This window comes from Odocoileus virginianus, chromosome 21 (assembly GCF_023699985.2).
Source record: "Odocoileus virginianus isolate 20LAN1187 ecotype Illinois chromosome 21, Ovbor_1.2, whole genome shotgun sequence".
In the NCBI taxonomy this organism is placed as follows: Eukaryota; Metazoa; Chordata; class Mammalia; order Artiodactyla; family Cervidae; genus Odocoileus; species Odocoileus virginianus.
This window is the reverse complement of record NC_069694.1, coordinates 7,592,705-7,608,701: the sequence shown is the minus strand read 5'-3', so window position 1 is coordinate 7,608,701 and position 15,997 is coordinate 7,592,705. Positions and strand designations below refer to the sequence as shown.

Sequence of the window (15,997 nt, the reverse complement as noted above, 5' to 3'; positions counted from 1 at the left end):
TAAATTCAGGAGAGAGATTCATTCTCACCACTCTTATTCAACACTCTGATTTAAAAAAAAAAAAAAACAACCCACTGGGCAAAAAATAAATTATAAAAGGCACACCAGTTTGGGCAGGAAGAAGCAAAATTATTTTTATTTGCAGCTGAAATGATTTTATGTAAAGAAAACTCTAAAGAATTTACCAAAATAAAAAACTGTTAGAACTATTAAATGAGTTCTACAAGGTTGCATGATACAAGGTCAATATATAAAACGAACTGTACTTCTATACTTTTCACAACAACAAACCAGAAATGAAATTAACAACTCCATCTATAGCATCATCAATAAGAACAACATGCTTACAAATAAACTTAACAGAAATGTTAAATCCATACTCTGAAAACTATAAAATATTGTTTAAAGAAATTAAAGAAGGCACAAAAAATGGACAAATAGCCCATATTCATGGATCAGAAGACATTATGTTGTTAGGATGGCAATACTTTCCAAATTGATTTACAGATTCAATACAATCCCTAACAAAATCCTAGCTGGCTTCTTTGCTGATTCTAAAATTCATATTTTAGAAATTCAAGGGATCCAAAACAGACAAAACAATCCTGAAAAAGGTCTAAGTTGAAGGACTTACACCTCCCAATTTAAAAATGTACCACAAAGCTACAGTAATAAAACCAGTGCATGACTGGCTTTAGGGAAGACACATAGATCGATGGAATAGAATTCAGTGTCCAGAAAGAAACCTTCACATTTATGGTAAACTGATTTTTGACAAGGAATCCAAAACAATTCAATGGGAAAAGAACACTTTGCAAATGGTGCAGAAAAAACTGGAGATCCGCATGCAAGAAAAAAAACAACTCGGACTCCCCCCTGCTTCACACCATATACAAAACTTAACTCAAAATGGATCAACATCCTAACTGTTAAGAGCTAAAACTATGAAACTGCTAGAAGACAATAGAAGCATAAATCTGCATGACCCTGGATTAGGTAATGGGTTTCTTAGATATGACATGGAAAGCTCTGAGGAAGTGATGACTGACACTTGAATGAGTGAGAAAAAGGCAGAATATTCCAAGAGGAGGAAGAATATCCCAAGGAGAGGAAATAACAAGAACAAAAGCTGAGACAGAACCAGCTTAACACACTCAAAGAACAGATATAGATGAGCCTGGAAAGGAAATAAGTCTTCTGGGTCAAGTACCAGTACAAATGCAAAGTTACATTATTAATACAAAAGGGTGACAACATTGCTCCAGGGAAGCATTCATGCGGTAAACTTCAATTTGAAAGGTCTCCCCTAGAATGTGGCAATGAAGCAGCTTAGACGTGTTCTGACCTCTCTCTCATCCCTCAAGTCTCATGCCTGTTTAATTCAAACTTCTGCGTATTTTCAATAAATAACTATGACAATCAATGAATTAAATATGTTGACATTTTTAAAATGGCATCTCTCAAGTTGTATTAATGTTTTGAGCAAATAATTAAATCCTCATAGCAATCCAAGTCATTTACATGGCTACTTTTTATTCTATTTATTTTCATTTCAATTCCTTTAATAGATATTATATTCACATAGTTCAAAAATTCAAAAGGGTAAAATGTATCCCTCCTACCCTGCCTCTCAGACACACATATCCCATCTTTGGAGGCAACAGATGTTATCAGTGCCTTGTGTATCCTTCCCATCTTCAAGCAAATATGTATATATTCTTTTCTCTCCTTTCCTACAATAAACTGGCAGCATATTTTACATACTGTCTTATATCTTTTTTCTCTTAATTATTTTGGCAACTGTTACATATCAGGGCACAAAGTTTTCTCTTTTTGACGTTGCACAGTATTCCATTTTGTAAATAAATAATATTTTACTCCTTTGATAACTTTTAATCGGAAAAGATTTGAGAAAAAGACGCAGCTCCCAGGGCAAGAGTTGCTAACCTTGCATCTATCGAAGGGCCTCAGAAGATAAGTCAATCCCCTTAAGTGGTGTGTATATGTCCTTACATACTTGTGTGGGCAGAAAACTTGCATACCATTCACATTATCAAAGGGAGAGCTGTGATCCAAACAAAAGTTACAAACTACTGTACAATATAACTTGTGTGCAGGTGTCTAATAAACATAGGTTGAACAGAATTTTGGTCTAGGATCTGCTCAATTTTGTACTAAAGAGAAAACTAAACATCAATAAAATCCAAACTTGTTATGTTCTTTACAGAATCTTTTCCCTTTACAAACAGCAAAACAGATCCTTTTGACTTTTTTTGAGAAGTGCTTTATTTTTCATATGCACCTTGAACAGGAGTACTAAGAAGAACTAACTATGTAAAGTACCTGAATGATCAAAAGTTGACTACATAAGCTATCGTTCTCCATAACTGACAACAAAGGCATCTCTGATGCCCCTTAAACTCTTTAACATTCCACACAATCCTTCCTGAGAAATATAGATCATTAGTTATGTAGGTGTATGTTTCCTACCACATGTCAGGGACCAGAAGAGAAGCTTTACATTTATTATTTTGTTTAACCTTCAAGACAATCACTCAAGGCAGCTATATTTCTCCCTTTCTAAGTTAAGGAAACATAATTTAAGAGGTTAAAGTTAAGCTATTTACTTGTTCAAAAACCACTTAATCATTAAATGGCAGAGCAATACCAAAACATTGCCTCATTCTTACCTTCAAGACTCCAAATCTCAAGAACTTTCCACAATTACCATGCAGTGCCTTAAGTCCAAAATGTAATTACTAATTACAGTCATTTTAGGGGGGTGGCATAATGAAAAACCTAGAAAAACCTAGGTTCTAATTCTAGTTCAACCATTTATTAGTTACATCACAAAGTGTTTTAAACTCTAAAGACCTCCTTGACCATCTGTAAAACTGGACTGCTGTGAGGTTTAAATGAGAAAAGACATGTAAAACAAACAGCCCACATATCCACCTGAAGATATCTGCTACAAGCTGGCTATTACGCTGTTATCATTATTTCATCCTTCTCTGAGAAGAAACACTAAGGGATGTAAGGTTTCCCAATCTGGCATAAAATTACAGACACAGCCCAGAATGTTGACACTGTGAAAAATACACTGACTGAAGATAAAATGACTGAAAAAAATGTCTGATTATTAAGTACACTCCAGCTTAACGCAGCACGATAAACTGTCCTTTACATTAAAATATTTCAAACACACACTAGTATCTACTGCCATTCTAGCATGAATGTTTTGTTTTGACGGCTGCATAATTATTTCACTATTTACAGGGTTTATGCAGAATTATGCACTGAGGGTTTTTTAAAGATTATTTTTAACATCAGGTGACAAGCGATGACAGCTGTCAAATGCACTACAGCTGGTCCTCCCAGGTTTGCCCTCCCTCCTGTAAACCGTATTATCCCTAATTTCTATGAACCCATCTGAACAAAATAAAATCATCCTCCCCGTGCCCTCGATCTCAAAACGGCTCCCTGATGAGCATTTCGCGGAGCTGCTAAAGAGGAAAGAACGAAAACTGAAGGCTGAGACACTTATTCATGAGAGCATTTCGCAGTGCTATTAATGACGAAAGTTGAAGGCCTGAAACTTGTTCAGTAGGAAGGAAGTTTGTTCGATTCTTCTTCTCTGACAGCCAAAGCTTGAAATCAACACTTTAGGCAGGACTCAAACCGAGGCTGGAGGCAACACTTAACAGGAAAAGCAACTTCAGCCCTGAGCCCCGCAAATCACCTCCATGACTCCCTTCCTCCCTCCCTTCCCCCAACAGTGGGAAAACATGAAGCGGCCGCGCAGCACCTAGAGCGCGGCGCGCTGGCTGCGGCCGAGAGCTGAAGCCCGCCGCGGAAGGAAAGCTGTGCGCCCAGTCTCTACCCCCTTTCGTGCCTTCGTTCCCTTCCGGAGCCACGCATCCCGGTCCTCCCAGAGCCTCCACGCCAGGAGCGCCAGGTCCACGCCCTGCCTGCAAACTCTCCCCAGCCCCCAGCCGCGAAGCCTTTCCCAAGGGCTCACCATGGCAGCCCACGGATGAACGCGCGAGCAAGCAGGCCCGGCCGGCTGGGGGATCCGTTACCGGGGCTCCGGACCCATTGGCGCCAACAACTTCTCCCGCGAAGTGGAAGGAGGTCGAGGCAGCGGCGCCCGGTGATGACGTCAGGGGCGCGCAGCTTCCTCTGGGTCCCGGCGAGAGGCGCTACGTGAGCCCAGGTGCGGCGTTGAGACCGCCAGGACGCTGGCGTCGCAAGGGGCCCGCGGGACCGTGGCGCCCTTGAGACCGCCAGGACGCTGGCGTCGCAAGGGGCCGCGGGACCGTGGCCCGAGCCTTGTTTTGCACCTTCGACTTTTGGTAGGGGCCTTCAACTGGGGAGGTCTCGAGATCGATGTCCTCCGAGGGCGGGCACGTTTGGAGGTTTCATTGCCCTCCTTAGTAGCTTTAAAATGTTTATATTTTTTGAAAAATGTTTCTATTACCAGCCGCAGTACGGCAAACATTTTAGGTGTGTTTCACAAATTACATTTTAACATCTATTCTGAAATAAAAATTTCACCAAACAGTGTTTACCCTGATCTTCTTTTAAATGTTTGACCAATCCAGTTGGTTTTGCTCGCCCACTTTTAAGTGGAGACCCACAGTTTGAAAACACTTTTAGGACAATTTTATATTGTATAATCCCAGCACAAAAAAGAGTTTGATAAAATAGTCATTACCACCCACTGCATTTTATAAATGACGAATATAACGCCCAAACAAGCTAGGGGCTCTAACTGGGAATCTAGGCCTCCAAATTCCCAAACCTACCTCAGCCGCTGCTGAGTCTCTCAAAGAAGTGTGCTGGAAGCCAGGGCATAAATGAGGTACATCTCCCAAGAAGAACGATGATCCCGAAAGCTTTGGAGTAAACAAGTTTTATATTAACAGATAAGCAATGGCATTTTGGAATAGAATGTGACATTTGCATACAATTTTAAGAGAAAACTTTAGACCTTAGGTAGTTTAACGGGAAGAGCAGTATCTCCAGGTTTGGCCCTAGACTTTCAAATCCTTATCCATCCTCACCCACCCCTTGTTCCATCTTGCATTTTATCACACCCAGTATCTCTGCAGTGAAAGATAGCAAAGCCTTCAGGAGTGAAACAGAGGGTGAGGTGGAGCTAGTGGTAAAGAACCCACCCGCCAACGCAGGAGACATAAGAGACTTGGGCTCAATCCCTGGGTCAGGAAGAACCCCTGGAGGAGCATGGCAATCCACTCCAGTATTCTTGCCTGGGAATCCCCATGGACAGAAAAGCTTGGAGGGCTATAGTCCACAGCGTCACAAAGAGTCAGACAGAACTTAAGCAACTGAGCAGGCACACCCAGAGAGTTCCTATGTATTAACTGCATAGCATGATATGTGCCAGGCAAGCAGCTATGGACTATCCCACTTTAACGCATCTGATACCTACAGTGACACTGGCTACTATTATCATCCACAATTTACAAAGGAGTAAACTATTCTCATGAACAGAGCCTCAGTGCATTGGACCCTCTGATGCCAATATGCCAGGATTCCTAGCCCTGCCACATGCCAATTGTGTGACCATGGGCAAGTTACTATGCCTCAGTTTCCTCAACTGTAAAACAATGATGATAGTTCTGTGTTCCTCATAGGGTTATTATGAAACTGTTCCTGGATAAGTGATAATTTTTTTTAAATCAGTTATTATTATTATTGTTATCATTATTACACAAAGCTGGGTAATATCGAGAGATAGTTCCAAAAAGGAACATACATACTCCACAGTTTTGCTTAGGGAAATACTTGATTGGGAAGGAAGGGAATCAAATCTTTTGAGAAATCAATAAAAAACTACTCCCCAGAAATGTACATGGCAGACACGTCACAAAAGGTTTTGCCTGTAATTTCAGAGAACCTAAACCAATTTACAGTGTTTATTGTGTTGTAAATAAGCAAATAAGTGAAAGTCACTCAGTCATATCTGACTCTCTGCGATCCCATGGACATACAGTCCATGAATTCTCCAGGCCAGAATACTGGAGTGGGTAGCTGTTCCCTTCTCCCAGGGATCAAACCCAGGTCTCCTGCATTGCAGAAGGATTCTTCACCAGCCAAACCACCAGAGAGGCCCAAACAAATAAGATGTATGTTAAAACATTTACATAGCTTTTACATTATACAAGTTTAAACTTTTGCATTTCTTTTTTAGTATTTTGAAGCCTTCCTTGAACTTAGGCAAGACTTAAATCAACAGACTAACTACTAGAAAGATACTGAATTTGTTGGATTGTTTTCTTTAGGAACATTTACTTGGAGCGATCCTATCTCAGAAATGTACCAGATTTGAAGTGGCTATATATATTTGATGCTCCTCCCCAGACATGGGCTGGCCTGTGACAGATTTGACCAAAGAATATAGTGGAAATGATGCTATGATGGTTCCAAATAAAGCTTCCTAATAAAGCTTTTAGAGGACCAGCAGCTCCCATCTTGTTCTCCTGCAGCTTTGAGCCACCATGAAAAGCAGGAGGATGGCCACTTGAGTTTGGGCCTACAATCACGTCCACCAGGTAACAGGCTCATCAGTGAAACCATCTTCGACACACCGCACCAGCTGCTGGTGGAATTCCACAAAATGACCCCAGTCAACACTATGTGGAGCGGAAAAATCACCTAGTCAAGACTTGCTTAAATCCTCTGCCCAACAGTAAGGTGAGCATAATAAAGTGACTGTTCTTTTAGGGTACTAGGTTTGGGGTAGTTTGTTGTAAAATAATAGATAACCAGAACAGCAATGTTTTAAAGAAACCAAAGGATAACCAAAAAAATCAGCAGGAACAAAATACTCAGGCTTATTTTCTCCAGTGATGCATCATTCAACAAATATTTATTGAGCATCTACTGTGTGTCAGCACTTTTTTATGTACATGCTGGGAAACCATAGCAAACGAGACAGACAATTCCAGATTCTCTGAAGTCCATATTTTTGAGGAAAAGAGAAAAACAGGTAGACAAAAATGAATTCTGTACTTTTAGATATGGGTAAGTGCTGTAAAGAATAGGATTTGAAGCCTAAAGAGTGCTATAATCCTATTATTCTGGGTTGGTGGTTTAATCGCTAAGTGGTGTCCAACTCTTGGCCACTGCACAGACTACAACCCACCAGGATCCTCTGTCCATGGGATTTTTCCAGGCAAGAACACTGGAGTGGGTTGTCATTTCCTTCCCAAACCAGGAATGGAGCCTGGATCTCCTGCAATGCAGGTGTATTCTTTACCAACTGAGCCACCTTTGTATTTTATGACCAAAAAAAGAAAAATAAAAGATTGCTAAGGGTTTTGTGGCAAAATATAATAAACATGTTTTTCATCGTAGAGAAATCTGAAGAGTGCTAAAAAGATGATCAAATATGATTTTTTAAAAATTTGTCTATAGAAGAGCATCAGAACTCCCTGTTAAGTTTGCTTCTACATGATAACTGCATCTGGATTTTAACCCTTACAGGGCGCTATTCTATAATAGTTGGAATTTTTTCCAAGCAAAAGGCCAGCCTGTGTGCACCTTCCATCTCTATGTGGTCTTTTTTCAACAATGAGAATAAAATGACAATAGGTCATTACCACTCCCACCTCTGACTATTAACTGAAAGACTATAATAATGCATCTCCAGGAAACTGAGGGTGCGCAAAAAAGAATACAACAAACTAGGGCTAATGATTTTTAGATAGTTTTTCTAGAGAGACGCAGAGAAGTCATTTATCACTGATGTAAAACATTAGCTAACAAAGATTCCTTGCATGTTTTCTTGAAGGTATTTTCACCAAAACTATTTCCTCATGTCTTCCTTGATCGTGCTTTCCTTAGCTGAGCTCATCTTAGTATAAATGTTTCTAAAACCAGCTGATGAATAAATAAGACTAATAATTAATTTGTAGAAAAACACCAGTAACAGATAATACAGCAACTAGATCAATGCTGCAATTTCCAGAATTAAGGGTATGTATCTAAAAGCCTAAAATATTTATTAAAAATTCTTTGTTTTTAATAATGGTTTGAGACATAGCACAGAGAAGACCCATTTTAAGGGATATATTATGTGTTTGATGTGATCATCTGATACTCACTGGCTTTGTCTTAGTTCCTAAAAGAAAAAGCTTCAAGGAAAACCTTGTAAAGAAAGTCAATTTTGTGAAATGTAGGGCTCTCTTTCCCTCTTTCACTTAGGGATATATCACTGGTAGAAGAATTGCTGATATTCATGGAGAACTCTTTACTTCAAAAGTTAGAATATTGACAGTAACATCTCTGCTAATATATTTCTAAATCTGTGAATAGTTTGGGTTATGAGAATAAAAATTGGCTCTCTTTCCATAATGTATGTGAACACTCAGTCATGTCTGACTCTTTGTGACTCCATGGACTGGAGCCTGCCAGGCATCACTGTTGATGGAATTTTCCAGGCAAGAATAGTGGAGCAGGTTGCCACTTCCTACACTGGGGGATCTTCCTGACCCAGGGATCGAACGTGTGTCTCTTGAGCCTCCTATGCCCACACCTCCTACGCCTCCTGCATTGGCAGGCGGATTCTTTACCACTGTGACCACCTGGGAAATCTCCATTGCCCTCTTGAAAATGACTTAAAAGCTATGTATTAGTTAGGAAGTGCGTAACTTGAATTTTGGTCATCCCTTATAATCTAACTATCCACTACCATACATAAGTGAAAAACAATCGCAAAAGGGCAATCTAAATTCTCAGTGTTAATGCCTGTGGCTTAGTTAACTCATCTATGTGATAAAAATAACTCTTAGAGACACTCTGAAATGCTTTTCAAGAGCACAATAGTTATATTGTCTTTCACTTAGACATTTATAAGTCAGCAGAAATCAATCGCGTTTTCACTGTGCAACAACAAATGTGACTTTCTGCCCTCTGGATAAATATTAGCATGTCCTGCTTTGCTAGGATTTATTGGAACATTTTCCTTGTAGAAAACTGTCCTTTAGGCAGCTTGTCCTCTTCTGTGTTTGTGATGCCTGCAGAGATCCAGAACGGTGATGTTGACCTTGTAATCCATTTATGAACATAATCGTTAAGTCATAATCTGTCACCATTAAAGTGGACATATTCTAACTTAGGAAATTAGGTAGTAACTAGGTCATTTATCTTAATTCTTGGATGATATCTTCTTAATGTGATTATGCTTGAGTAATCTAAATTTATATAAACTTGCCTAATAATATCTTACAAATAATAAAAAAGTTTGTTCCATTAATAAATCAGTATCTTCCCTTAGGTTAGAAGAAGTTGCATTTAAAATAGTAAATTTAACAAAAAGCATATAACTTTACTTCTGGCGTACATATTTGATTATACAAATAAAATATATCTCAAATTATGAATAAATCCCTAAAATATTCATTGGCAGGACTTCCCTGGAGGTCCAGTTGTTAAGACTCCATGGTTTCACTGTAGCAGGCACCGGTTTGATCCCTAGTGGGAGAACTAAGATCCTGCACACCACGTGGGGCAAAAAAAATAAATAAATAAGATATGCATTGGCAATGTTAAAATTTTTTATAGATAGAGCAACAGGAATGCCAACTGTATTTTGTAGTGAGAGTAGATTTTACAATTAAGATAGTCTTTCATTCTCCAAGTCCTACACATCAAAGTATTTCTAGAATTTTTGTTGTTTCATGGGAATAATGTGAGAATATATAATAATCATACAGCAAATAAAGGAAATTACCAGTTATAGGGCTTCCCAGGTGGCGCTACTGGTAAAGAACCAGCCTGCCGATGCAGGAAACAAGAGATTCAGGTTCAATCCCTGGGTTGGGAAGATCCCCTGGAGGAGGCCATGGCAACCCACTCCAGTATCCTTGCCTGGAGAATCCCTGGATAGAGGAGCCTGGCGGGCTATGATCCTACTGTTGAAAAGAGTCAGACACAACTGAAGTGACTTAGCATGCCCACACGCACACTAAAGAATGGATACCTGGATATTATAGAAGTTTAACACTCTTGAGAATCTGAGTTTCTATGATGATACACCCAGAATTGTTGTGCATATTTCAACAAAGTTTGCAATGAAAGTATTTTTGAACTTCCATGGACGTCTCACAGGTCATCTTTCTCAATGTGCAGTTTAAGTAGAATTGAATGTACTCACTGTTTATACAGAGTAGTGTATATTAGAGGGGAAAAAAATCTTGTAAATGAACACAAGCCAGAATAGAAAAGACACATGAAAAAGGAATTCCAATAAATTCACATCTTTCATAAAATATACAGCAAAATCTTAGTCAGATGAAGTCTGATTCATTGCCACAGAAAGGATATAAACAATAATTTTAAGATATCTGTTTAAACTGCTAGTTCCTATAGAGTTAACCTTGCTTTAAGAGGAAGTCAAGTGCTTTGTACTCTATGTTTTTAAATATTATACCTGGTTTGATATCTTTATATAAATATTACCATTAGCTCTGGAATGAGCACTACATGGCATATCTCTAACACCTGGGATTTCCTAGACATTTTTCAGATGATGTTCAGCTTGATCTAAAAATACGATTTGCAAAACCTAACATTACCATATGTTGAAACCCAGTACTAAAGTTGAATTTCACCTCTTTTACCTTCTTCTGCCTGTGTGCATGATCTAAATCTGACCATGAGAAGATATCAAACAGACCAAGACTGAGAGGCCTTCTATAAATTAACTATTTAACCAGGTTTCAGCAACAGCATCAAGGTCATGAAAGACAAGCAAAGATGGAGAAACTGTCACAGGTTGGAGAGGACTAAAAATACACAGTAAATGGCGCAATACGGAATACTGGACAAGGAGGAGATTGGAAGGAAATCGGCTACATTTGAATAAGATGTGTACTTTAGTAAACAGTAGCATAGCACAGTATCCCCATTTTGATCATTGCAAGTGATTACGTAAGTTAACCTGAACCAGAACGAGTGAAAGATGTGTGTGAACTCCGTACTCTTTTAGCCACTTGCCTATAACTTTTTAAATTAAAAAAGAAGACCCCCCAAAAAAATGAAAAAAGAAGACCCCAAGGTGAATAGTTGTACCATTAAACACACAGGACTGTCGAAGATAGGAAGCAAGAGTTTGTTTTTTGAACATGTTAAGTCTGAGATGTCTTTAGACTTGGGATGAAAGAAATAGTCACAACAAAGAAATCAGAAAATTGGTATTTGTGTCCAAGTAACATGGCTAGTCAAGGCTATAGTTTTTCCAGTGGTCATGTGTGGATGTGAGAGTTGGACTGTGAAGAAAGCTGAGTGCAGAAGAATTGATGCTTTTGAACTGTGGTGTTGGAGAAGACTCTTGAGAGTCCCTTGGACTGCAAGGAGATCCAACCAGTCCATCCTAAAGGAGATCAGTCCTGGGTGCTCATTGGAAGGACTGATGCTGAAGTTGAAACTCCAATACTTTGGCCACCTGATGAGAAGAGCTGACTCATTGGAAAAGACCCTGATGCTGGGAGGGATGGGAGGCAGGAGCAGAAGGTGACGACAGAGGATGGGATGACTGGATGGCATCACCAACTCAATGGACATGAGTTTGAGTAAACTCCGGGAGTTGGTGATGGACAGGGAGGCCTGGTGTGCTGCGATTCATGGGGTCGCAAAGAGTCGGACACGAATGAGAGACTGAACTGACTGAATTAACTTGGCTATGAAACTTAATAAAATATTTAAGAAGCATCCTGTTTCAAAAAAACTTCAGGGTATAATTAATAAATTATTGATAACCTTATATCTTAAATCTCTATGATTTCATCAAAGCATTTTTTCATGAGAATAATTTCTTGATGAAACACTTCCTTCACTTGGTTTCAAGGACATCTGGTCTCCTGGTTTTCTTCCTTCCTCAACAGCCACTCCTCAGATTCTTGCATTCATTGCTCCTAATTTTCCTGTCTTTTAATATTTGATTGCTCTAGGGCTTGTTTCTGCACTCACACACTGCCTGGTAATTTCATCCAATCTCATAGCCTAACGTACTACATGAATACTGACATTTCCAATTTTCTATCAGCTGCTGAATTTTCCTGTAAACTTCAGATTATATATCCATTCTCCAACTTCACATCTCCAGTATTAGACATATCAAAGTTAATCTGTCCAAAACTAAACTCCTGATCTTCCCTCATAAACCCGCATCTCAACTGATGGCATCCTACCATTTGCACGGAAAAAAAAAGAGAGGAGCCCCCAGGTGGCAGCCATGCCCCAGGTGTAGTGAGAGCGCATGCAGTCCGGACTGCAGAAGTTGTTACCCAGGAGACAGGCAGAGAAAGGGCTGGCATCACTGTGCCCTCTGAACAAAGCTACTGGGGCCTCACTCCATGACAGGAGGGAGTAAACCAGGAAAAGTGAAAGAGTGAGACTCACATAATGGAGTTGAAACCATGAACAGGTGAAGCAATTCCTAAGTTGTCAGCAAAGGGAAGTCCCAAAATGACAAATAGGCAGAATGGAACAGGCCCAGAGCATCAGCAGATGGAGGGGAACAAAGGTCTCCAGGAGGAGTAATCTGAGAAAAAAGATTGAAACTAATAATAGAGATCGACTTGTACTAAGAGCTATTGGTAGGTGTGGGAATTTGACAACAGCTACAGACAACTAAGCAAGTGAGAAACAAGGCAATTATTAAACTGTAAGAAAAACAAAAAGGAAGAGAGAGAACTTAATCATAGTATACTACAATACTCAGCAATGAATAATATTTGTGTAAAAAATATTGTAAACTCTAATTATCAATTTAACCAAAAAAGTAGAGTTTTTAACCAACAAAAAACGGTGACAAAAGAAACCAAAATCTTTATCTACCGTGGAAGGGTATCAATAGCCTAAAATTAATGAACTGAAGAATAACAACAGTACCTATTATGCAAAGTTCAAATGTGGAAATATACAAATTCTAGAAGAACAGCTACAGAGTTGAAAGTAGGGGAGGGGAAAGGGGAGTGGTTCAGTTCAGTCGCTCAGTCATGTCTGACTTTGCGACCCCATGGACTGCAGCACACCAGGCCTCCCTATCAACTCCCGGAGTTTACTCAAACTTATGTCCATTGAGTCGATGATGCCATCCAACCATCTCATCCTCTGTCATCCCCTTCTCCTCCCACCTTCAATCTTTCCCAGCATCACGGTTTCAAATGAGTCAGTTCATAAAAATAAAAATTAATTTTAAGAAAATCACACATGAAAAGCAAAACTACAAAAGTACTAAAAATATATGAGAATACCTTTATAATTTTGGAATGGGGACTGCTTCCCTAGCCCAGAAACCCAAAAGGAAATTAATAATTTGATTATAGAAAATGAAAAACATTTTCACATGTAAATATATTAAAGCAGAGTTCAATAATATTCTGAAATTGTGGAGATGGTTGCCCAACTCTGAATACACTAAAAACTATTGAGCTGTACATCTTTAGTGGATGATTGCATGGTATGGGGATTATATCTCAATAAAGTTGTTTTTTAAAAGAGTTAAGAGAGAAATTGTTGGGAGAAAGTATTTGCAACATATATATCAGGCAAGGGATTTAATGTTTTATATATAATTAGAGTGCATGCATGCTAAGTCACTTCAGTTGTGTCTGACCCTATGGAATGTAGCCTGCCAGGAGTGTGTGTGTGTGTGTGTGTGTGTGTAAGGATACACTCCAAATATTAACAGCGAGGACTTCAACTTTTTGCCCCGTATTCTTTTATTCTTACTCCTTTAAAACCAACCTTATTAATTTGTTGCTAGTATTTTAAAGAATATGAATTCCAAAAAGAAACAGAAGTCAGGTGTCTGTTCAGATAAACTGAATCAGTCTCCAGGGCATGGAGACTAAGCACATGTATTCTTTAAAACTCAAGAGGTGAGTTTGATGAGCAGCAAAAATTGAGACTGTGGCAAACAGTATGGAAAACCCTCAAAAAATTTAACATAGCAGGGCCATGTGATCCAGCAGTTCTACTTTTGGGTGTATACTCCAAAGAACTGAAAGCAGGGACTCTAATAAATTTATTTATTTATTTTAAAAATCTATTTATTTAGCTTGCTGGGTCTTAGTTGCAGCACACAGGATCTTTTTGGTTGCAGCATACAAATTCTTTGTTGTGGCATGTGGGATTCAGTTCCCTGACCAGGGATTGAACCCAGGCCCCCAGCATTGGGAGCCCAAAGTCTTAGCCTCTGGACCACCAGGGGAATAATGCTGTTCACAGCGGCATTATTCACAACAGCCAAAAGGTAGAAACAACCCAATGTTTATCAATGAATGAATGGATAAAATATGATATAGCCATGCAATGGAATATTATTTGACCTCAGAAGGGAGGGCTTCCCTGATAGCTCAGTTGGTAAAGAATCTGCCTGCAATGCGGGAGACCTGGGTTGAATCCCCGGGTTGGGAAGATCCCCTGGAGAAGGGAAAGGCTACCCACTCCAGTATTCTGGCCTGGAGAATTTCATGGACAGCCCATGGGGTCACAAAGGGTCAGACAGGACTGAGCGACTTCCACTTTCAGAAGGGAATTAAGTTCCAACACATGCTACAAATGGATGAAAACCTAATGCTAAGTGCAATAAGCCAAACACAACAGAACAAGTATTGTATGATTTTATTTATATGAAGTACCCGGAGAAGTCAAATTCATATAGATGCAGAAAGGAGATTGGTGATTGCTAGGGGCTGAGGAAAGGGGGAATGAGGAGTCATTGTTTAATGGGTACAGAGTTTCAGTTTGGGGAGATGAAAGACTTCTGGAGATGGATGGTGATGGTGGCACAACAATATGAATGTACTTAATGCCACTGAACTGTACACCTAAAAACAGTTAAACGGTAAGTTCCATGTATATTTCATCACAATAAAAGGGTTTTTAAAGATTTGAGAAAACTACTTTTTCACTTCTTGTGTGATGCATCTCCATTTATTTCTAGTTTCAACTAATGTTTACATACTGTTGGGCCCACATTTATACTTTCAGAAAAAGATCTTTCCTCAAACTTTAGTCTCAAATAGCTAACTGCACACCAGATATCTCATACCTCAAACTCAAAACGTTAAGAACTCCATCTTCTTTTCAAAGTCCTGTGTTCTCAATTTTACCCAGATGCCCAGGTCAGAAACCTGGGTCACCACGGGTTCCTTTCTCTTCTAAACTCCGTCTCAACATGCAATTGATTATCAAGGCCTGTTGGTATTATCTTCTAACGAGTTCTTTAACTTGTCTCTTTCTCTCCATCTTACCCTGCTACGTAATACATTTTGTTCAAGCCAGATCATTTTTCAGATGAACAGATGAGCTTTTTAACCAATCTCCCTGTGTCCAGTACTATCCACTCCCTGCCAGAGTGATTCTCCTAGAGCGAAGATCTGATCAGGGCCCTCCCTGTGGCAGAGGATGCTGGCTAAGTACCAAAACGTGCTCTCCCATCCACAGCATTGAGTAGAGAGTAGGGACGGAATGGTGCAGAGGTAAATAATCTGCCTGCCAATGCTGGAGATGCAAGAGACGCAGGTTCGGTTCTGGGTTGGGAAGATCCCCTGAAGTAGGAAATGGCAACCCACTCCAGTATTCTTGTCTAGAGGAGCCTGGCGGGCTACAGTCCATGGGGTCACAAAGAGTCGAACGTGACTGAGCACGCAAGAGCACCAGAGAATATTGCCCATTCACCCTGCCTCTCGAAGTGGCCGCAGGACTAGTTTTCTCACTGGAATGTATTAGAAACTACGTACATCACTTCCAGGCCAAAGCTTGTAAGGTTTCCACTTTCACCAACTGAGTGCAGTGGGTGAGGCCCCCGCGAGGCCTGAGGGGCGACTGACCACACACATAAGCAGCCTGGATCTCTGAATCACCGTAAAGAAGAGCCGCCTGACAACGTGGAACTCCTTCTTCAGACAAATGTGTGGCAGATGACCTTCTGTGTGGGCCCTAACTTTGTATTTCTGGGTCT

The 15,997-nt window shown here is 39.8% G+C and overlaps 1 protein-coding gene across 2 annotated transcripts in view; it reads right to left on the bottom strand.

The window, feature by feature from the left end:
- The window catches only part of RFC1 (replication factor C subunit 1), a 72,587-nt gene extending 68,427 nt beyond the window's left edge, over positions 1 to 4,160 (bottom strand). For both annotated transcript variants that reach the window (XM_070452018.1, XM_070452019.1), the window contains exon 1: positions 4,019 to 4,160. In XM_070452018.1, coding sequence (XP_070308119.1) covers positions 4,019 to 4,021 — 3 coding nt within the window. In that variant the 5' untranslated portion in view covers positions 4,022 to 4,160. The remainder of the gene's footprint in view (positions 1 to 4,018) is intronic.
- Between the last annotated feature and the right edge of the window lie 11,837 nt (positions 4,161 to 15,997).